The 24,062-nt window shown below is 40.4% G+C and overlaps 1 protein-coding gene across 5 annotated transcripts in view; it reads right to left on the bottom strand.

Annotated features, from left to right (window-relative positions):
• DIP2C (disco interacting protein 2 homolog C) overlaps positions 1-24,062 on the bottom strand; it is a 283,812-nt gene that overhangs the window by 116,412 nt on the left and 143,338 nt on the right. For 2 of the 5 annotated variants that reach the window (XM_065731518.1, XM_065731519.1), the window contains exons 2-4: positions 18,034-18,105; positions 14,573-14,740; positions 5,084-5,194 (exon numbers count right to left, since the gene is read on the bottom strand). In XM_065731518.1, the coding sequence (XP_065587590.1) occupies positions 5,084-5,194; positions 14,573-14,740; positions 18,034-18,105 (351 nt within the window). The remainder of the gene's footprint in view (positions 1-5,083; positions 5,195-14,572; positions 14,741-18,033; positions 18,106-24,062) is intronic. The other 3 variants (XM_065731520.1, XM_065731521.1, XM_065731522.1) reach the window with 2 other exon arrangements.

The raw sequence follows: 24,062 nt of genomic DNA, 5'->3' as shown, positions 1-24,062 counted from the left end.
AACCACGATGGACCATATCATGGTATTTTAAATAACGGTGGCAGAAGCTTCAACTTTTCCTGTGACAGATTTCATTGTCAGAAGGAACAGGGAGCAAACAGGTCTCTAGTGACTGTAAGGAAGACATGTAGTGCCAGCATCCTCCATAAATCTCAGTAATCTACTGAGTTAGCACAGTTCATTTAGATAACATGATAAGACCATGAAGGTTAAGCCATTCAGGTTCCCTCCTTGTTTATGCCACTGCATAATTCATATGTCCTCATCTCAATGCATCACACCAAATCCATGGATATGCATCTTCCACAAGCAGTTGAGAAACCTAGTTTTTAAACCACATTAAGAAAATGAAGCTGTATGTCCACCTGTGGCTACATCTACATGACCCAACACTGACTAAACTCTCTGTATGGGGAGGAGCTGGACTCCTCTCCCTGAAACCCCATGACAGGACATGCAGGAATGGCACAATGCTGTGCAAGAGGAAATCCAGACTAGACATTAGGAGGAATTTTTTAATCATTAGGGTGGTCAGACACTGGAACACCTAATGAGGTGCTTGGTGTCTTATGCCTGCTAGCATTCAAGAAGCATTTGGGCAATGCCCCCATGAATATGTTTTAACTTCTAGCCCTGAAGAGAGGTCAGACAGTTGGACTCAAATATCTCTGGTGGGCGCTTTCAACGGAACTATTCTATTTCCATGCTATTTCTAAATCTGTGCCTGATTTTGCAGAGTCACGTAACTTGAGCCAGATGGAGCCAAATGCCGACCTCTATTCTGCTCAGAGGCCAAAGTCAAGTACAAGTCAGTCCTCCCCTGATTGGCTTTTCTTGCCTGAAAAGTCACTGGTCAGAAAGGTCTCTTGCCAAAAATTAGTGATCCAACCTACGAAAACATATGGATTCTGTGCCAGCTTGAGCCTCCAGCTAATGTTATAGTATAGGCACAGGCTAAGGAACAGCAGCTGCTGAGAGAAAAACATTGCCATGATCTACATTTGGCAAATCATTCCAAATACTGCTTCTGAGTGAGTAAACAGTGAGAGAATTTTTATATTTAGTAGTAAAAAAATAAAAATAAAAATAAAAATAAACCCACACAAATCTTTTTGAATTAACATCAGCTAAACTAGCTGCTATACTTGCATAAATAATATATTTCAAGCCTGAATTGATTAAATTACTTAACTTATGGCTTGATATAATTCTTTAGACATCTGACAAACTATCGAAGTTGATAAGATCATGGAACTTAATGATTTCAGTATCATTTCCTTATAAACAGTATCCAGGGAATTTTAAACTTTCCAGTTTTAAGGAATTAGACCTCATTTCCCATGGTCTAATTGGCTGAATTCAAAAATAAAACACGATGCATTGTGAACACTTACTAAAGAAATAACTTCCATAATCTCAGAGTCAGTTTTATTGAGAATATAAAAAATCATAGAAATCAGAACGATAGTGCCAAAAATTGTTAATGAAATAATAATAATAAAAAAGGCTGAAAAGGGAAAATGTCACAGCCTGATTATTTTCCATAAGAGAGCATAAGTTGAAGGTGATATTAGTAGCAGTAATGATTTTGAGCTTCCAAAGAGAGTTCATTAAATAATCTTTGCTGACGTCTAAATTTATGTAAAAAGCAAAGGCATGGAAGGAGACCTGGATGATTTTCAGGATGTCAGACTTCCAATTAGGAAAATCTTAAAAAGAAGAGACAGAAAAGGACTTTGATCAGAGTTTCAGGAGAGGATTTGTTTTCAATGTTAATTTAAATGAATTGTTCAAAAATAAATAAATAAGTAAATAAAAACCTGACTAGAAGCAAATTACTTATTTGTTAAAGACTGCACATGCATTTTGTTTTGGGCTCTTTCCAAGAAGATGTGACCAAGATGATAACAAGCACTGAAACTGGGTAATGGCTAGGATGGAATAATCACAATATGATCAGAACAGAGATGCAGAAGCGTTAAGCACAGCAAAACAAGCTAAACAGAGGCTTCTCACTGAAGCGAATCTGAATCTGAATACGAGGTAACCACAAAGAAATCCGACTAACAATTTCGTAACCTGAAGTAAAAGAGTCACAAGACCAAGAAAGTATTGGGGCAATGCATAGAAGTGGATAGTATAATCCAGAATAGGAACACTGCATTCCATCTTAGCAAAGCTCCTTGAAGACTAATTGTATATGTGATGAACTGAAAACTCCTCCACATTGAGATGGAAGCTTACATTTACCTTTATTGAAATTTCCTGCATACAGTTTTCTTCTGAGTGAATGAAGACTTGGTAGCTGTTCAAAACAAGTTGCTGGAGAGCTTGGTGGCTTACTGAGGAATCATGTTCTACAGCAATCAGTGTAGGAATTCAAAAGTCTGCCAGAAGTCCCCCCAGTTGCCATCAAGCTTTCCTATTTTAACACCAAGGACATTTTCAAAGCAGCAAAGGAGTTGTGAATTCAGAGCATTACCCTGATTCTTCTCAGCTGAGATTCCTTGAGAATGAACAAGTAACCCCTTGTGTTGAATCCCATACTCTTTATTTCAGCAATGCAACTGGTGCATTTATTATTCATACGTATTACTACAGCACTTAGCCCTATTCCTAAGCCTTTTGTGCTATTCAGTGAACAAACCCAGAATAAGATCCTGAATTCCCTAAGGTAGGGATTGTTGGAATAAAGATAGCAGCTGGATACACAGATAGCAGAGAATGAAGCCTTTCTGCAAGTATGCTCAAAACAATGAGGCAGAACTGATCAGCACGGAAAGTTATGGGATCAGCACATCGGCAGTGGTTGAGCTCTTCTGAGGTAGAAGGGTTCACAGCCCCCACAGCAAAGGAGATTTTGAAGGCTGTGTGTGAAAGGAGTACTGTGGTAGCTTGTAGAGCAGTTCCCAAGTGTGTTTCTGAACACACATGTAAACTATGGCACTTGGTAAAAAATATAAAGAATAGCAGTGGCAGTGCAACAGGTATGGGTAAGGAGGAGTCAGGATTGTACACTGACAGGAATCAATGGATCATAGAGATAGGCAGATGATCTTTTGTCCTTTTCTCTCTAAGCTGCTTCCCTAAGATAATTATATTATTCTCCATGTCTTCCTTTTAAGGCAGCAGGCAGTAGCTAAAACCAAGAAGCAACAGCAGCTCAGAGCATTCATGCATTCATTGGGTATCAGGGATGTGCATCATGGCTCCTTCTGCCCATCCACAGACTGACTCATGATCTTGGTTTGCAAATGGTAAGCATACCTCAAGAGGACTTCTTTCAATGAACAAACACAGATATTTTTAACAGAACTCCTCTGAAACTCTTTGAAGACACAGGTTCATGAACTAGACAATTCCAAGAATAATATTTCTATCTGTTAAAAAACAGTTTTGACAATTTTTAACTTAGGATAAGCTTCTAGTTTATTAATCAAGGAACTACTATGCACATCACACAGCCATTAATCAAAGAAAAACTGGCAGCATCTACAGTGTGAACTCAACGTTTCTAAGGGGAGAAGGGAGTTTTCAGATTTATCAGAGTGGTCTGGACATACGTGAAGTTTCTTAGCCAACATTTATCACTTAATTTTCCTTTAAGTCAGACTAGCAATCTTTTTGACTAATGAAATGAACTAGTGATATCTTACAAAAGGTTTAATAAGGACTTCTCTATAGCTTTCCAGTTGTGTCAGCACAATGAGTCTGACAGCGTGCAGCAAGTTATGTCTGCCTGCTCAAACACAATCCAGAACTTCCAGAGGTGGCTCCTCCATGTCTTCCACAGATATCATTCTCTGGCTTTTAATTCACAGGTCACAAGGATCCCTATGCCACAGTGGCTGACAAGTGCTGCTGTCCACTGCTCCATTATTCCACAACTGGAAGAGAGGCAGTGGCAGAAAAAACAGACCCTGTAGTCTGCCTATCATCTGAGAAGGGCACCTCCCCTGCAGCAGTCTCTGTAGCAGTTTAAACAACAGCTGAGCCCAACTACCTCTCAGCCAGTTAAGGTGCAGCAACAAGCACATTATGCCTTAAAAGATAAGAGCAAAGAAGTTTCGGAGCTCGTTCTTCTTTCAGTTATATAGTAATCACTTTTTGCACACTGTAATATATTGGAAGAACAGTGTGAAGAGACTTTGATCCCATCCTCAGGAAATCTACCTCACCGTTCACTTCTCTAGTCCATACTTCATCAGTTTGTCAGGACGCTATGGGACACAATGACAAAAGCTTTACTAAGTCCAGGCCTACAACTGCTCTTTTTTCAAGATCCAAAGCAGTCATCTTATTGTAGAAAGCTATTAGGTTGGTCATTATAGATTGACCAATGTAATAAGGGGACTTAGTAAGTCCATGATGACTACTAATTACTTCCTTGTCTTTCATATATTTCAAAATGTTTTCCAGTACTCTTTGACACCTTTCCAGAGATTGATTGCTGACTGGCCTGTAGTTCTCCAGATTCTCCTTGCCATTCCAGAGTAAGGACAGACACTTGCTTTCAAAGAATCAAAAGAGGCCTCATAATGATATTGGTTAGCTTCCTCTGCATTTCTGGGTGCATCTCATCATGTCCCGTGACCTTGTACATGATAGGTTTTTTTATATATTCCCCGTCCTGATCCCTTTTCACAGAGCATGTGTTTTCATTGCTCAAGACCTTCCCACTAGTCTCTGGGGCCTTGGATTCTTGAAGACAAATCTCACCAATAGAGACCAAAGTAAAAAAAAAAAAAAAAAAAAGGCATTACATGTCTTGGTCTTTTCATTGTTCTTTTGTCACCCACTGTCCTGCTCCATTCAGCACTGAGCCCACATGTCTTCCTTCTGCTGCTTACAGGCCCTTAGAAACCCTTCTTGTTCTCTTCACGTTCTTTTCCAGACACAATTCCAGATATGCTTTGGCTTTGTAAATTCATCCTCCTATGCTTGGAAAGTGTCTCTGCATTTGTACAATGAGAACTTCTTTTGCATAGCTATTACGAGAGTTTTCAACAAAATTCTTTTAAAGAGAACAAAAACAGTGACTTCTATTTTTCATTCCAGTTCTCTGGTCTTCAGTTCTACTCACCCGATCTGTAGCGCTCATCCCGTGACCCTGAGGACCTGCGACGGTGATATCTGGAGGAAGAGGACGGAGTAACCGGAGTTCGACGTTCCTGTGGTAATGCCTGGTCCACTCCTGCATTAGTAGAATACATAAATAAAGCTCATTCTGATCGAATTCCAGAAATTTAATAGTGAGAAGGAGTTCAGCCTATGCTAGAGATAGAAAATTAACACTCTGGTCACATCAATTTAATAAACAGCATTTGCCACTACTCAGCTTTTCTGGTGTGCTTATATTCCTGCTTCTCCAACAGGACATCATACACTCCGTAAGAAGAGCATGTGGCCTGTAAGTTTGGGGTGGATTTTTTTTTTCCATGCAGGTGACCTTTCATGAATTAGCATTCAGGGAATATTTTAATGTCTAAGAAATGCAAACACCATTGCATTGAATCTGGAAGCTTTCCTGTAAATTGGTTAAAGACAGCTCCTAAAATGATTTAGCAAGTTTGTATGACAAATGTTTTCCTAAAACCTCATGTAGTTAGATAATACCAGTCTGTGACAACACCATATAAAATTATATGAACTAGATGTTCTGTGAGAGGAGTATTATTCAATATCTATAGGCATTTTCAGCTACCAAACGCCAGAAAATTAGCAGTAACTATATCAAACCAGGCTGAAGTAGTAATCTTTTCAGAGGAAAAAAAAAAAAAAGAAAATACTTCAGACATAACATATACTTGCAGCATGTCTGTATACTAGGTCTAAACATCCAGTATGGTAGATTTAAATGCTGTATTCAGCTCCTTGCCTTACAATTTCCTTTTTTAGAGCACAGGTATTTTTGAAGTCTCCTTCAAAGATGGCAGTGGTATAACTGCAGCACTGTTATACAGACACTTCCAGAAACTAATTCCCCTTCACAGCCTCCCCAGAAGAGTGAAGTGAATTACTTACATAGAACAACTCAGGCAAACAAGAGGAAAAGAAAGCAAACATGAATATGTAACAGTGGTAGAATATACCACCCTCTTCCACAGAAGAACCTGAGTAAATAAACCCAGCAAGCAATGTATATAGCTTAGATCTAATAAATCAGAACATTAGGCACTATGAGTCACACAGGGAAAACAAAACAGAAGAACAAACACACAAACAAACCAATCTCACAAAAAAAAAAAAAAAAAAAAAAAAAAGTAAAACAAGAGACCCTAATTCATTCTTTTGCCTTTTATTTTCTGCCTTCTTTTTAACTCTTAAAAGCAGCTACATACTGTGTAACTGTAGGAACAGAAGTAAAACTGGCTTCTTGCACTCAGAGTTGATGGTACAAAAGATCTGTTAAAATGATTAATAGCTAAGCTCAAATGAATGATTAAAAAATGAAACTGGATTCAACAAAGCCAAGTTTGGAAAAGGATTCAATTTTTCTATTAAAACAGTGTGAAAACCTTCTGTTACTATTTCTGAACTATTTAATGCTTGTTTATTGGGGTGAGTTAAGAATTTACTTTTGGGTAAACAAGAATTTTTTTTTGTCGAATAAAGATCAATAAAAAATGTTACATCGACTTCCACAAATCTTAATTACACTTAATGGACTAGTCAAGATGCGTCTCTTCAAAAAGTCAGCATTACACCATGCATTTTTGTGATGCAGAAACTGAGTTGAGAAAACAATTTCTCTCTTAAATCTCTGGGATACCACGTACATCAAGTCTGTTGTGATCCCATAGAGAAAGGCCTGCTTGGCTAGAAAGCATACTTGGAGTAAAATCTCACTGGGACATAAAAGACAGTGAATCCATAAATGTTGAGACTGCAATTAGTAATTCATAGTCCTAATTCAAATAAAACGTCTTCATTCAACTGCTCTTTCTCCACACTACACTGCTGAGTAATTTCACTACAGTACCGCGTAATGCCACTTGCTCTCAACTCTTTACTTTCTTTCAAGTACATGAATGTAAATTCTCAAGCACTTGAAATGATCTGAAGATATATTTTCTTCTCACTAGTGGCTTTATTGGGTCACCATGAGAATCACCAATATAACTAACAACAAACATTAACATTTACATTAATTTTGATTTAAAATATACCGAAGATGATGTTTCAGTCTCCACAAGGCACTAACCAGATCTCAGTCCTTATCCGTGTTGTCAGTCTCATTGTACAGTAATATCAGATACTTTCTGGAAATCACAAATATTTACGAAAATTGTGGCTGTGTCACAGAGTTTTGGTGAAGAAAGCAGTGCCACAGCTTCACTGCTTGTGTATAGCAATGGCATGTGGACAAGAACACACTAAAATTATTAGGCGTTGCTACTGAAGTACATCATGACCAAAGAGAAAACCAAGACTGAATGCAGTTTTCCAACAACAAAGCCACAGACAATAGGCCTTATAAACACTGAAGGGAATTAAACTGGAAGAGAAGCACCAAAAAGATGTGCAACTTCTGTAGTGGGCAGACTTTTCAGACAGACCTGATAGCTGTTGGGCAGAACTCACTGAGGCCCGTGGTGTTCTTCTCCTGGCTGTTTGGCTATGAGAAACCTCAGCTGTCTCAGTCAGCTGCAGCTGTGAAAAAAGCCCTTTTCCAGGACACAAAATGGCAGCACAGCCTCAGCCTCTGACACTGGGATTGTGGATGACAGCAGAAATCCAACCAGCCAGGTAATGATAGTGGCCTGGTCTGCCCAAGTGGGAAAGGCCCTGCCCTGCTCCAGTTCTCTCCAGAGTCTCGTCCTTCCTCATCTTATCTTAAAATTCAGACACTTCACACTTGTTTACCTCCCTCCTACTTTGTATGTGCTTTTGTTAAAGATAATTGGTGACAGGACATTTCTTTAACAGTTAGGAACGAGGCAACTCCAACATACTGCACTGCTCTGCCCTTAAGGACACCACAAGCTACACAAGCGAACAAAATAGCTTCTGCCTTTTTAACTCTGCAGTGAAACAGAGAAGCAGCTCTGCACCGGCCCTCTGTGGGGAGACCTCTCTTCATACTAAACTCTCTGTTGTTTGAAAACACAAACATACAGCTGCACTTTAGAGAGATGGTACAAAACCTTACAGAAAAGGCTGAAGCAGGACTTGCCTGGCACCACAGGGACTCATACCTTCCCTGCACCTTGTGCAAGACAAGGTATGAAGCAGCTGGAACCTACCTGCCATTTCTGAGCGATAGGTAGAAGTAAAAGCCACACAGAATTATGAACACCATGAACTCAGAGAAATACTGCCATAAATAGCGAAGCGGCATTAACAGCTGAACTGTTCACCTCCATGAAGGCTCTGGCAATACAGCGCAGTAACAAGCATCCTTTTTTCCCTTGGAATTCTGAACATAACTAAAACCCCAAAATTGATGGCTTTCACAGCCAGCACACAGGGTCCTTGAGTTAAGTGCTAATGCTTGTTGAAGTGCAGCTTCACCGAAACCTATTCGTGGATCAGTGGATGTGGTGGAGTAATGGGCCTTGTGAATTCATACTTAGATCAATTCCTAAATTTAAGAAGGCAGCAGAGCAATGAATGGCTTTCATTAAAGAAAGGACAGTGTCACCCCAGTGTCCTGTAGACAGACACAACCCCAATCACTGTCAAAATCACATCATTCTTAATAATGCCATAGTCCACCAAGTCTTGCTGCTAGCAAGACTTAGAAAGGTAAGCACAATTAGCAGCGCTGACTGATTACAAGTAACAAAGAGTTTAAGAGAAATACATATTAAAAATACATGCCCAGCACACATTTATTTTATAAATAAGAGGTCAGTGCTTTGTGCTCATCGTATTGCACACAAGTATTAGAAGGTGCACTGGAGCCAACAGCCAGGCTCTTAATGCAAGTATTAGTTCATTTATCTAACGCCACTAATGTGGGATTCAGCTTGTAGATTAAGACACCTATATTTAGGTGTCTAGAAGGAGCTTAAGCTGAGCTCCCATAACGAAAAATAAAGACCTAAATCAGGACTCGGGAGTCAAAACAGAGGTGCCCAAAGTCTTATCAGATGTTACAGAGTATGACACCTTCCTTGACCAGGATCTCATCTGTCCCCTCTTAGTTGTTTTCTATGCCCTCGCCCTGTGCAGATGTCTCTTAATACCTTAGCGAATCTTGAACAGCATTAGATACTTATGTTCAGGCAACTTAGAGAGCCCACTGGAGCCTAAAAAGCTATGCAGGTGGTCAGGGGAGGTATCTGCTTCAGAATAAGCTGAAAAGCTCTCTGGGTTTCATCAACTGAATTAACTGCATCTCTTCACATAAGAATGGGAGCTTCAATACCACGTTCATAGGCAGACAATTGAATGCAGATATATCAAGCTACAAATCCTAATCTGCAAGCTGGATCCTACCTTTTGTGCATTTAACTAAAAATACAAGAGGCACAGTAAAGCAATGCAAGCATACCACTGCAAGCTAGTTTTTTTATGCATAGAAGTCACAAAACTGTCAGCTGGGAACAGTCTTCAGTCACCTCTTTCTTTCCTTTTTTCTGCCTTCACCTCTGTGTTACTCCCTTCCAGTCTTTACTACTACTACTTTTTTTTTTTTTTTTTTGTAGTTGAATTATAGTGCCGTGTGTTGGTGATGTTGCAATAGCTGCATGGCTCTCTCCCCAACAGAGGACAACTGTTTCCTCTGACAGCTGACAAGTTGCTTTGATGTACCACTTACTCCTATGACTAAGTCAAAATTTTGAAACTGAAAATGTTTAAAGTTGAAATGTCTAATTGATAAGAAATATTAGGCATTCTAGTCTCAGGCTGCTTTTATTGTTCTAAACCTAGCTGACAGTGTATAATCCCAGGAGAAACAAGACGTAGAGCAAACCCACTAACTCCAGGGCTGGAGGGAAGGAAGGCCAACAGTATGCAGTGCAATTTTAAGAAATGTTATTTACGTTCAGTTCAAACTGTTTCCTGGGCATCTGTGCAATGGCTCCTGACTCTACTTTAAAAGCAAACCTAAGGGATGAACACACCAAGTATTTTGTAAACAGGTTAAATGTCACACTGCTCCCATGGAACTTGCTGGCACTCCATTCTTCCCAACAGATGTTTATAGAAACAATAAATTCACTGGAACAACCTAATCCAAAGGTGATTTAAAAGGTGACACAACTAACCAAAAACAACCAGGAAAGGTAGGCCACTTTTTGCTAGATAAACCTGGAGAAGATGGAATTTCTGATTAGATACGTTTCATTAACAATCCATTTTTCACAGGTGAGCTTCCACATTTATTCTCCCTACTTGGTTTCAAACAATACTCATACCTCAGATCTATCTTCTTCTTTCCTTACTACAATCCCCATCTTGCGTTCCAGCATTTCTTTGTATGTGTTAAGCCCTCAGTATAAAATTAGCATGGCTAAAAGAATCACAGAATTACAGCACAGGTTAGGTTGAAAGGGACATAAAAGATCACCCAGTTCCAACTACTGTCTGTGGGCAGGGACACCTCCCAGCAGATCAGGGGCCCATCCAACCTGGTCTTGAACATTTCAAGGACAGGGCAGTCTGTTTCAGGGCCTTACTAGCCTCATCATGAAGAACTTCACTGCAGATCTGTCCACTCTGAGCATTCTGTTGTAAATTCTAGCAGCTTTGCATTTTGACAGTGGCACTCAGCTCTCCGCATGCCACCACTCAGTCCTGCTCTGTTCAAACCTAAATGATGTTTATTTCAAGTCCTACAATGGTGAGCAGTGTATTTTTTTCACTGCTCACCTCTGATTGAGACAGCTTCTCTCACTCATTTATCAGACTTTCAGGCAAACACCTTGATATTCTGTTTCACAGATGCTCGCCATGAACATCATCAGTATTTCACTGAAATTCTTCACATTCTTTGAAGAAGATTCCGTCTCTGATGTGTACTAAAAATATTTTCCCTCCCAAAACACCATCATGCTAAGTGCTGAAATCATTAGGCACACTGCTAGCTGATACACTAGCTGATTGCATTGAGTGCTCATTTCTTTCCTTATACTTCTTCCCTTCCCATTTTTGTCTTAAGGTGGATGCATTTTTCTCCATGTTTGAACACAGTTCAGAAAACAAAAGTGTCACCATAAAACAAAGAATGTTTACAATAATAAATGGGCTCTGTCAACATGGCAAAAGCAAAGCAACAATACAGCTTTAAGAGATGGCACCAAGGGATAGTTCTCAGGTGGTCTAAGAACTTCCCTTTTTAAGCAAATAGGACCCTTCGAGGAATCCATCAGTTCAAATCAAAACAATTCCTCAAGCATGATTTACTAAACTTTAATCAGCATGCCGTGATTCCACATCTCTAAAACACCTTTGTACTGTTTTCAAAAATGTGTCCAGAAACTGTAAAATGCATATGCTTTGCAACAAGATCCATATTGCTAGCCTACAACCATGCCTCCAAATGCCCTGTCATGCCTAACCCTTGCTGAGATCTTTGAGAATTAGGAAGGCAGAACACTACTTATTATTAATAAAGTGAACATGAGGGATTTTTTCAGTTCTAGGATCAAGCTTTGTTTCCTTGCAATCTTTGCATTTGCAAAAGATTCCATTTCCTTGCAACCTTTGCAATCCAAATAATGACTGTTGAAGAGGAAATGAAATTGTTAACTGCAATGTTTACTTTCAGTGCCCAAAGTACCAGCAGCAGGAATATTAACTGGAGACACACATACACACAGTATGCAAATACATGGACATACTACAGATATGCAAAAATACATCTCATTAATAACAGGATACAGAAGATGGTTTCTGTTATTCTATAGAAAACTGTTCAGGGACCTTCTATGGGAGCATATTTATCTGCTCTGCACTGCATAGCTAGAAATTTCCTTGCAGCAGCAGTGCTGTTGGGGCTTCAGCAGCAGGAGATGCAGCACTGTCTCCAGGCCTGCAAAAGGAGCAGCAGGTGCCTTTTAAACACTGTATCTCACAGGTTTATTAGTGATAATAAAAAAGCACTGGTGACTGGTGTACACAGTTACAACTGAGCTACACTGGTGGTATCAATGATGGCAAATTACCAAAAGTAATCTGGTGTAGACACACCACTTGATTAAGAGAGAATGAACCACCCATGTCTAAGCTGTTAGAAGCAAACCTTAATTGATAACAACATTGTCTCTCTGTTCTGTGAATGAATAATCAAATTTCCTAGCAAAAGACTGGAAGCAAATTGAGCAAAAAAACAGCTTATTGGGGAGGTAGGTAATTTAATTATTTTTCTTCTACAGAGGGTTTCTCCTAATAGCACGCATGCATCTGTCCACATGTTATCTTACCCAGAACTGACTGATCTAATCAAGATAATCTTCAGAAAAGTATTCTGAAATGAATGTCTGTTTAAATGGTTATTCCTTCAGATCTTGGCTGTCAGGGCTCCTCTATAGCAGCAGTAAGAGAAAGGTCATAGCACAAGAGAGAGCGAGATGCATGTGCAGATAAAAGGTCCAGACTCACTATTCATTATTTTTAGCTATCTGACATACGGACATGCTAAGAAAAGAAAAATCACTCCCTGCACAGAATGTCTGCAGCTACAAACTGACATCCCAAAGACAGTGCTTTGAGAAAAGAAAGCTGTAATTTGGTCTCGTTAAGTTAAAGCAGGTGGAAATTTAATGGAGAAGAAAAAAGAGGTTCCCCCTGTCCCCTCTCCCATTACCATTGCCAAATGCAGCATATCCGTTTTGGATTTCTGAATGTTGGACAGCCTGGCTGGGATGGTACAAATGTCCTTTGCATATGTGCAGTCTGTGCAGCATCTGGATGTGTCAGACCTACAGTGCATGCACTGCGCAGCCAACTTGCAGATGTGCAGTGGATCCATCAAGTCCCCCATGTGTCAGACTCACTGCGTATTTGCTGTGTAGCATATGTGACAACCTACTCTCTGGGATTTTCCTGTCTAAAATAGAAACCTTAATAGTGCACTCCCACATCACCTGATGGAGTATCAACCACATGGCTGCACATCTTACCCTTCTGAATTAGGATTATACTAATTCCTGAAAAGTAGCAGCTCTCCTTTTCTAACATGACAGCATCCCAATGAGCACAACACAAAGACCTCTGCTATATGGATGTATATGCATGTATTTTTATGTGTGTGTAGAGAAATATAAACAACACAGTCAGAATCCAATACGGATTTCCTTTCCAGCATAATAGCAATTTTTTTTTTTTTTTGAAAATGAGAGGGTATGGGCTTCTCAAAGGGACTGTATTTTTACAGTTATGTCTTAACTGGAAAGAATTGTAAATTTAGTTTTCCTTCTACCCATCTCTAACACTACATCAGGACTGCTTTGTGACAGCATGGACAAGCACGCAGGAAAGAGTCCATGTGCTCACATAATTTGCAGCAGAAAATCTACTGAATTGAGGACCTGATAACCCTCTGCTAAGAGCCCAGGGAGTAGGAACAGACCACTTGCCCACCACTACTTTCTTCTCCTATGAAGAAAGGCTAAAGGAGCTGGGTTGGCTTAGTTTAGAGGTTCCAGGGAAGCCTCACTGTGGCTTTCCAGTACTTGGAGGGAGCTTATTAGCAAGAGAGGGACAAACTTTATATACAGTCTAACAGTGACAGGACAAGTGGGAACAGCTTTAAATTAAAAGAGGGGAAATTTAGGTTAGATCTTAGGAAGAATTTTTTTACTCAGAGAGCGGTGAGGCACTGGCACAAGTTGCCCAGAGAAGCTGTGGCTACCCCATGTCTGAGGTGCTCAAGGACAGGTGGAATGGAGCCCTGGGCAGTGTGAACTGGAGGGTGGGAACCCTTCAGGGTGCTTGGAACTGGATGGTCTTTAAGGTCCCTTCCAATTCAAGACGTTCTATGATTCTTTGACATCCCCAGACGGCAAGATGGGTGACTGCTGAAGGGCACAGCTGTAGAGGCATGGTTGGGGCTCTGTCTTATGTGCCCACACTGCAGACACATGGCCCTGCAGGAAGACCCTCCCAGGTATGCTCTACCAGCCTGGTGCCTGCTCCTAGATGTTGTTCTGCTTATGAATGGTTTGGAGTTTCTGTAATCGATTGAGTTTCCACAGAATTACAGTCTCTACTTAGAAACTGCATGGAACTAGGGGTGCTCCGATTTTTACAGCTTCCTCCTGATTCTGGTGGACTTGGACTCTTCCAGTGCTCTGTAAAAAGACAGTGCCAAAAGGGCAAGAAGAAACACGTGCCTTCCAGTGTTTCACCAGCTTATTCTATGTTCCTCCTCCAAAGTGTCCATGGCACAGAAGCTAGGCTTGTTAACACATTCACATGCCACTGAAATTGATTATTCCTTCTTGTCACTCCACTCTTAGGCACGCAGAAGTTGGTTACAGCCTCCGGTTGCCACTGTCCCGCCTTGTCACCGGCAGCCCCCTCGCCTGTCTGACTGATGCAGATATCTACCAGAGACTTCCAGCTGAGGCAACACTTACAGACAGATATGGACTGGAAAAGATACATTCATTGTGCTCACCAAAACGAAAATAAAAGAGAGGCCGGTTTCCTGCCGTGCTGGCTGCTCTCTCTCTAGCGGCCGCTTCCCGGATGTCACAGACCCCAATGTTGGCAGTGCGGAGCATTCTTCTGGCAGCTCCTTCACTGTGTTGCAGTCTACACCGTACCGCGGCAGCTCCATTCGCTGCTGTAACAAGTTGAAAAAAACTAATTAATTCACGTTTAGTTTTTTTACATTTGTTACAGCAACGAATGGAGCTGCTGCCCCCATGCAGTACAGCACACACGCACGCACACGCACAGACACTACAGGACACTCACGGAGCCAATGAGGTCAATGTTCCACTCTGCCAACATGGGCGTTAGGAATGTTAGCAAAAGTGCAGCAAGAGGACTTGGATGTCCAAACAGAGGGAAACTGCCTTTGGATTTCCTTAAGTTCCTTGAGTGCAGTCACAGAACACAAATCCCAGCCCTTCCCTGGTACCTTCAATCCCTGCAGAAGAGCCGTGCCAATTTCCATACTGTTTGAAAATCTCTCTTCAACTTTTCCTCCTTTTTAACAGCAAAAGCTAAGACCAAAGCATATATAATCTTGCAGTTCCCCATCAAAACACATTACAACTAAGAAACAAATGACTAATTTGATCATCTGTATGATTGATCAAATATAAACAGAGGCTAATGAAAGATAGCATCTGTTATCTTATTTCTTCTTGTAAAGGATTCATCTTCCCCTTCCTAGTGAACAAGGACCTCAGATGAATAAGGTCTCAGAAGGAAAATATCAGACTACAGTTTCAGGTTTTATCTAAAAGGTAACAAACAAAACAAACAAAAACTACAAAGACAGCGAAGGATCAAGCACAAATAATATCAGTTTCTGGAAGAAAATACTTTAATACAGTAGAAGCAATATCTTCCTTTACAACGCAATAATTCATTTAGCCATGAGCTAAATGATTGAGCTTGATGCACGTACAAGAAAATAGTGGACAATATTTCAACAGTCTTTTCCTCTCCACCCTGCCAATCTTCCTTCACTCATCCCCACATCCCCAGCGCAGGATTTCCCAGGAAGTGGTATAGAGAAAAACATTCACCCTGATTCTTCCCATCTTTACAATGGCACTAGATCTGCTGCATTGTCAATGGTGACTTCTTTAGATTACTAAGTGGATCCTACTATAGAACTGACTTACTCAGATTTCTCTGCTGTCCTTTTGCTGGAAAAATGTTAATATCACAACAGAGACTTTGAAAGATAAACATCACAGAGTTTTCCACTTTCTCTCTTCCATTATTACATGCGTGATGAGTCCTCAGCAGTATCAGACAAGGATACAGTTTGACCAAAAAGACTATGAGCTCTCTGGAAGAAGAGAATTTTCTACTGAGAAGAAAGAAATGTACAACTAGCTGTAGAGGTGAACACTGGTACCAACCACAGCACTGTGCTGAGGATTACTGTTAGGTAAGTCTCCCCATAACTCAGTATGTCTCAGTACAGGATGTGAGAATGCACTGTGAAGACTACAGTATATTTGATAGTTTAGCCAACAAATATCCACAAATTTAATAACTGAACTTCTGGGACTGTAGCTCCGTTGATCTGATTTGCTTCTTTCTCTTACTATCTCCCAACAGTAGATGATACAGTCATCCTAAAGTCAGGCATTACCACTTCAGAAAGAAGAGGCATCCGTAACACTGATGTCTTTTGTGGAGTTTCCACCAGTGAAGCATACCAAATGAAATCCAAAGGTCCCAAAATACCATTCTGCTATGGAGCTAGCTAGTATGGTCTGAAACTAATGCCTCCTACTTCAGGATGTTGCCTAACAATCTCAGAGGTGGATGTTGTGGTATAGCAGAGTTTGAACTTTCCCACCAATATTCCATTACATTTTGTTGCCGTGTGACAGATAGAAGCAGGAGGGCAGTCTGACAAAAAAAAAATAATTCCTTCATGCAGAAAAAATAGCACCCATTGACGTTCACTGATGCTTGTTGACTGCTTATGGAGACCAAACAGTGGATGTGAGCACTTTGAGGCAGTGGGTGGTACATTTTGGCAGTGATGACAGCAACATGAAAAACATGCTACATTCCAGACAGCCATGCAGATTTTTACGAGCGCAGCATGCAGGCTCTTGTTCACTGCTGGCAAAAATGGATAGCTAACAGTGGTGACTGTGTTGAAAAATGGTGTTTTGTAATCCAGAATTTTCTCTATCAAGTAGTGCTGTGCTCTTTGTTTCTGTTGTAGTTTCCATGGAAAAAAAAAAAAAAAAGGAAGCTTTCCTTCTAGAGACCTATATGTATACCTGAAGAAGCCAGAACAAGGCAGTATCTCTGCAAGAACAGGTTAAATAGAAAACCATCAACACTATATAGGAAGAACATGGTAAAAGAAAAAGTGAACTAGTACACAGGTCTGCAGTAAAAATAGGGCTCTGAGGACTGAGGAACATTTTTTCTCTGAAAGAGTGGTCAGGCACTGGAATGGCCTGCCTAGGGAGGTGGTTGAGGCACCATCCCTAGCGCTGTTCAAGAAGCATTTAGATGAGGTCTGAGGGATTTGATTTAGTAGTTGGGTAGGGATGGTGATAGGAGGATGGTTGGACTAGATGATCTTGTAGGTCCTTTCCAACCTAATATACCTATGAACCTATGACTGCCAAGTGCAAGTAGAGCCTCCACGTGAGACTGCACAGGAGTGCGTGGCATGATCCTAAGAGGATGATACAAAATGGAGGCGTACAACTGTAAGTAAAACCACACAGACAACGTCAAGATTCAGAATCTCTACAAAGCATGAATTCTGAAGAGTTCTCTTCTTGTTTCTGATAAACGCACATAGGAAATAAGTTAAATGAAGCAATAAGTAATTCGATATTTGATTTCATTTGAAGATTTTTGTACACTTGTGGGAGGTACATGCAATGCATCCCTAAATACAGAGACCTACTGTTTATAAAGGATCACTCAGTCACTCATTAAAGGACAAACTGAAGCCTAAGGGATGCTGCTGGTCTCTCTGGTGACTTCAAAAGTGAGATCAGGGCAGGAAACCCAGATGTAGAGAAAGGAACTATAATGTTCCTTTCCTCTTTCACTCAAGTATACCTCTGTTTAGAAAGCCTTACTTGGCATAGGTCTCAGTGAGTTAGAACATCATATTTTCTTCTGTATTTTTGCATGACTTAACAATAAACAATGTCTCTCTAACAACCCTAGGCTGATTTTATTTTCTGGACGTGACTGCCAAACCCACAGCAACGTATGTAAAAAATGTCCACATGTACCAAAGCAGACATATATAAATAAATGTATATAAAATGGATGGAATAAGCTTTTCCTGCATAACAATAGCTTTGTTTAAGGCACATAATTTTTATAAAAAAGATGCAGATTTTTCTTGTGGCAACTACCAGTATGCTTCACGTCTTCATATATTGCAAACACAGGAACACGTACCGGGAGGTTGTGGCAGGTAGGCCCCAATTAATTTTGATCTCTTCTTTTCATATCCCTTCTGTGTGATGTCACCTGCCAAGAAAAGGAAAGGAAAATCAATAAGACGTGGATAAAGACAAAATCTAGCTGCTTAATGGCAGCACCACGAGCTTAGCCACCACTGCACTGTTTGTCTGTCTTGACAATAATAACGAACAAAGGAAAGCACAGTATGATCATTCTACCCAGAAAAATAAAACTCATTTACGCCAGAACCCTTCTGACAAGTAAATACCCAGCCTTGATTTATTCCAGCACTGGAGTCCAGCAGCACAGAGTTTTAAAACCATTTTGATATGCTGTCACATAAGCTTTGAAAAGCTACAATGACCTTCGTTAGGTTAACAAACAATGGATTATATGGAGCGCGTGGGCCCATGGTGGCTGGCAAAACACATCGCTGATTAGCATTTTCTATCATTAATGGGATTTTCCTAATCAAGCATGTAAAACACAAAAGATTTGAAACTGCTGCTATATTATTTCCACAATATAAATGTTTTAGCTGATTTCTAAGCAGCAGTGAGATCAACAGAAAGAAAACAAAACAAATCTACCACAGACACACTAGAAAATAGTAGCTTAAAGGCTCTTTGTCTTACTTTAAAATAGGATCTTTAATTGATCATGGAGACAAACGTTTGAATTTCTTACTATTAGTGTAACCCTTCATTGTGTTTGAAGTTTCCTTAGGTAACTTCTAACATAAAGTTTAAAAAATGCTTTTCTACAAACACGTTCTAAAAGAAAGTGATGGATAATTAGATAAGCAGGACAAAACAGGTGTTTCTAGTCTTATTAGAGTTCAGGAAGGCCTGATCACTGGAATATAGTCCTGGCATTGGCACTCAAGAGTAACTTAAACCTCCAGATTCTTCTTTCCAAATGTGCAAGCGCTTGTGCTCACACATATACATAAATACTAAATTCAGAACAAGCTATTCTGAATGTTAAAACGATGAGACAAGCTTTAAAATTACGAGATTTTTAAAATGACACCATGCTCCTTGCCATTTCAGTAAGTGTGTCTGCTTTTGCAAAACTTATACAGCTGAAGTCCAACACTGGACTTGTAGACTTGAAAAAGCATGAGTGAAGGGGACAAAGCACAAAAAGAAGGAGAACTTTGGCAGTAACGTCCAGCCAAACACAGGGGTGTGTATCTGCTCTGGCTCTTCCATCTCAGTGTTCAACCTTCACCTAAGGAGACCGTTTGCTAAGAGGACTGCGTGCCCATTTCAATCCCAGCCACTCTGGTAAATGGATGCTAAATTAGTAACAAACGTATAGTGGGAGCTTTCTGTGGGTGGGTCTGAAGTTGATAACTACATCAAAACACCTTCAAATGATAACAGTTGTTCCTCAGAGGAAGATCCCTTCTGGGGAATGGTTGCAATAAGCAGGCAAGATGCTCCGGGCCTCTCTGCCAGCATCCTGAGCCAACCTCTCACCCTTTGTTAAAAAAAAAGACAAAACTGCTTAAAATAACACCTACCCTGTACTACCATATCTCAAACTGCTCTACAAGAGAAGTCAGCTAAAATAGCTGTATTATCAAATGAGGAAAGTGAGAGTAAAGCACTTGAAATGGTAACTGTCCCATATTCACATGAGGAAGCAGTAGACTTGGCAAGAGGACCAATGTTTTTGAAGTTCAAACACACTGACTCTTTAAGCACATTTATTCCCCTTTTGAACACCAACATCATATGTTCTAACCAGTCAGCTTCTCACAAGCCAGACAGTAACTAAAGATATCTCTTCATTAAGATGTTTTCATTAACAAATGTATTTATTTCTATCAGAAAACTATAAAATATGAGCAATTTTTTTTTCCTTTTAAGCTTTGCGTTTTAAACTAACTGCCATTCACTTCTCTTGCTCATCAAGGCTGAATTCTTACACATTCCAGACACACACCTTAATTCAAATAAAAATCTGCTATTATTATTTCGTGATTGCTTTTAGCGAAGCATAGTGATATCCTATGGATAACCATCATTCCATTTGGGACGTACAGGGTGGCAACGCCATTTTAATCATGAAACTATGAGCAATAGGTCCTTAGGTACGGCACACACGGTAGTACACACACGCAAATCAATACTGTGCTAAAGTCATGCACATCATTGCCCTGGCAACCAAATCTTAAAAAAAAAAAAAAAAAAAAGCACCTTAAAGCAAAATACAAAACCACCAAAATTTTCACTGTGGTATCAGAACTGTATTTGTAAGATGCCAGGGAGCTGGAAGCAGAGCAGTTGCGCGCAGCCCTCTTCTCTCCTGCTGGAATCCTTGGCTCTTGCCTCCCTTAGCCCTGGTACTGCTCTCAGGTCCCCCAGTCCACTCTCCTCAGCTCCACCCCACAGCCTGCCTCCTTCCTGCTCCATTGCATCTCACTCCCATCCTTCACTTCAGCACCTCCAAGAACCAGGCTGCTCTCATCCTCCTGGCAAGGTCCAACTCCTCAACAGTGACTGGGCAGTGTGTTTTTACCTTGATTTTTTTCCAATCCATATTTAAAACTGATTAGTGAGGACTAGTGAACAAGCATGCAGCAACCAATCCTCCTTCCGCTGAACAAGTTCATTTGTTATTTCATACTTTCCAGACTCTTCAAGCACAATGGGAAAAATACCAGTCCTAAACTGAAAGGGACAGCACAAATGGAAGAGTATCCAGCCCTCTTAGGATGAAGGTTGCCCGGTTGAGCTAAACCAAGGCTTGGCAACTACATATCTTATTCCCAACTCTTTATTTTTTATTTGTGCCCCAGCTTCTGTGACTTTCAGCCACTGCATGCTACATTCATTCAGTTGTGCTCCCCACAATTGTTACTGATTGCACGACACCGGAGAATCACAGAATCATTAGGGCTGGAAAGACCACTAAGATCATCTAGTCCCATCAACCCATCCCCACTGTACCACTGACCACATCCCTCAGTGCCATATCCACCCTTCCCTTAAACACCACCAGGAACAGTGACTCCACCACTTCCCTGGGTAGTCTGTGCCAAAGCCTCACCACCCTTTCAGAGAAGAAATTCTTCCCAACACCCAACCTGAACCACCCCAGCACAACTTAAAGCTGTTCCGTCTTGTTTGAGTTCTAGCACAGCTTTACAATGATATTTTCTCTTTCATTCCACAGTGTCAGATTTCATGTTTTTGACATGGAAGTACTTCTGCAAGAAAAGTATCTCTGTTTTATCACCCTTCTTTGAAGTTGTTAAGCTTTACAAGCTGACAGTGCTTGGGAACACGACCACCACAGACAAGTAAGGTGCTATAATACTTCTAAGAAAGTGTCCTGCCTGAAGTAATGTAGATACATTATGAAAGTTTCCTTCTAAATTGAAATGCTTATTAGTCAATCTACTGTTTGTGCTCTGGAAGTGACATGTCCCATCTTGATGGACTGTTACCATGCAATGTGAAGTAAAATTTTTCAAGAGAAAGATGATTGCATTATATATATAAAAAAAATGAATTTCTCCAAATCTTGCCTTTTTCCAGGAAAATGCCAGTACTTATTAGTGATCTCAATCTTCATGGATGAAGCACAGGTGAAAAGTAAATGATAAAAGCAGGAACCACAATTACGTTGTTTAGTGCAGTGAGCACTCAATGTAATGCTCGGTGATCTCAAAGCCTGACGGGTGCTGCCGGTTCTCAATACACACGCGTGTTTTGAAATGAAATTTCAGGCTGAGACTTTAAATTACTTTTGGGCACTTGTGAAAAATCTGTCACAGGAAATAATGCAATCAATAATTGCTCTCAAATCCACAGACTGAAAAAGGTCGTTGGTGAATGCTTTCCCTTTGCCCATGATTTTCTGCCCTCTAAAGATTCAATTTTCTGTAAGACTTGTTTATTGCTGATGACTCAAGTTCAGTGTCAGCATCTTGGCAAGAGGGATTTGAATGAAACAAAGCTCCTCATAAAGAGAACTGTGAGTCACTTTCTTCTCCCACTCATGATGCAGACAGTTTCCCTGTCTGGTCTTCCAAAAATACGCCAAGAGACAAAGGATTTCATTTTGGATGGTGCAAATACAGAGATATAAAATCTGCATGACTCTACTTCATGCAACATGTGCAGGAACACAAAAAACATGTACGTCAGAAGCTGTTTTCTTTTCAAAAAGATCTTCAACTTCCTTCACAACTGAAAAATCTAATTAGAGATACGGTGAGGAAACAAATGGCAAACCGTGGCACTGGTCAGAAAAACTAATGACCTTCGCACACTTTCATTGCAAATAACATAAATTACACTACTGCTCAAGCGCCTCTAAGGGAAATACACTGCAACCTAAAGGCTCACCCACACTGAGCTATATTCTCTTTTCCCCTTAAGGATACATTTTGTTCCTGTACGTTGCAAGCACAGCAGAAAATGGCTGAATTTTGGTGACAGATAAGCATCTTCTGTGTACTTCGCAGCTTATAATGCTTTCTAAAGTGGCTTTCAATTCAGGAAATTATATTTAAATATACAGCGCTATTAACAGATGAAATAAACCACATTAGGACCACTAAAACAACAAAGACACAAGGCCTTGCTTCCTGCTCAAAATAAATACTCTCTTCTCATTCTCTGGATACGCACATGAGATATCTGCCATATAATCTACTCACGTCTGAGTAGGAATTTGAATGGTACACTGGAGACGAAGCAAGCCAGCAACACATCATTCTCCACAGCACACGTTTCTAGGATGTCCACCTTGAATCCCTGAGCATCCCTTCCCCACCTTCCTGCTCACGTCCTGGTCTCCAGCACTGCAGTGCCCCAGGCCTGGCGGGACCCTGGAGCTGTGCGCCAGCCCCACCGAGCTCCGGGAACCGCTGCGATGCGTCGAACGACTTTTATGGCCTGGATTAGTGTAACGTAAACAGAGGCCGGTTTCATGGGGAAGGTTTCCATTCTCTGAGTCAGAGTTTATTTCATTATTTAAAGCTTTAACGAACACTTTACATAATGAAAGCAATCCTTGCCATTTTTGGAATTTTATGGCTGTTGGGACCCTTCATAATGTTGTTTTCCTTCCTTTATTGCTTTATAAGGCTTATAGGGCACCCTTGAAGTGTATATCCTTTTTGCAGCTGCTGGAAGCTCATCTTTCATCTCCCCACTCGCTTTCCTGTTGCCTATGAGGCATTTGCTTGTTCTAGTTATTCTCCCCGTCTCCAACAGAAACCTGGTAGAGTCAGATCTTGCTGAAGATAAGAATAAAATACAATTCCGAAAAATACGCCTAAGGAAACATTTTTGACAAATGTTATTTAATAGACAGGCTTTATATTTCAAGATAGAAATGTTCCCTAAAGAAAGATAATTACAGCAGTAATTCCACTTATCATTATTTAGAATGCAGAGTTCAGAGGGAAGCAGCCAGTTCCGCAGTGAGCGAGCAGCACTGTGCTGGGCACTGCACCAGGTTCTGTCCTGATGTTTTCTCAGCCCTACAAACATCCTGGAAAAAATGGAATCCTTGAGGAGGAACATGTAATAATTACATGAAACAAAGCAAAAAAAAAAAAACATGGTCTGAACCAGCCTGAAATCATAGTTCCTCCTCTGTCCAGGGCAATGCAGTCAAGGTTTCCAAAAGGGAAAACTTGCAGTAGCCAAGTACATTTCTCATTTTGCTGCATCCCTAGGAAGCAGTCTATGCTCCTGATCTTGTATTTTTAACTGCTGTGTTCTTTTTGTTTTTGTTTTTCCACTACTTTGATCATTACTAAGCTTAACCAAAATTCCAAATGGGTTTAACTTTGGAAGAGTACACAGATCTTCTAAAAAGCAACAGATTTCTAAACCTGCCAACCATAAATTTGCTTCCGGTATTGTGTTTCAATGAAGTATGGCTGCAAAACTCTTGACAAATTTCAATTCAGAATAGAAGTCTGGCACCCCTGTTTTCATACACTAGATAAGAGAAATATAAACAGCTTTGATCTGGTATACTGCAACTTCCTC

The sequence above is a fragment of the Cyrtonyx montezumae genome, unplaced genomic scaffold, assembly GCF_038088225.1.
Source record: "Cyrtonyx montezumae isolate F1298 unplaced genomic scaffold, pur_monq_1.0 scaffold_14, whole genome shotgun sequence".
Taxonomy (NCBI): domain Eukaryota; kingdom Metazoa; phylum Chordata; class Aves; order Galliformes; family Odontophoridae; genus Cyrtonyx; species Cyrtonyx montezumae.
The sequence above is the reverse complement of the archived record's forward strand: the minus strand, read 5'-3'. Positions and strand labels throughout refer to the sequence as shown.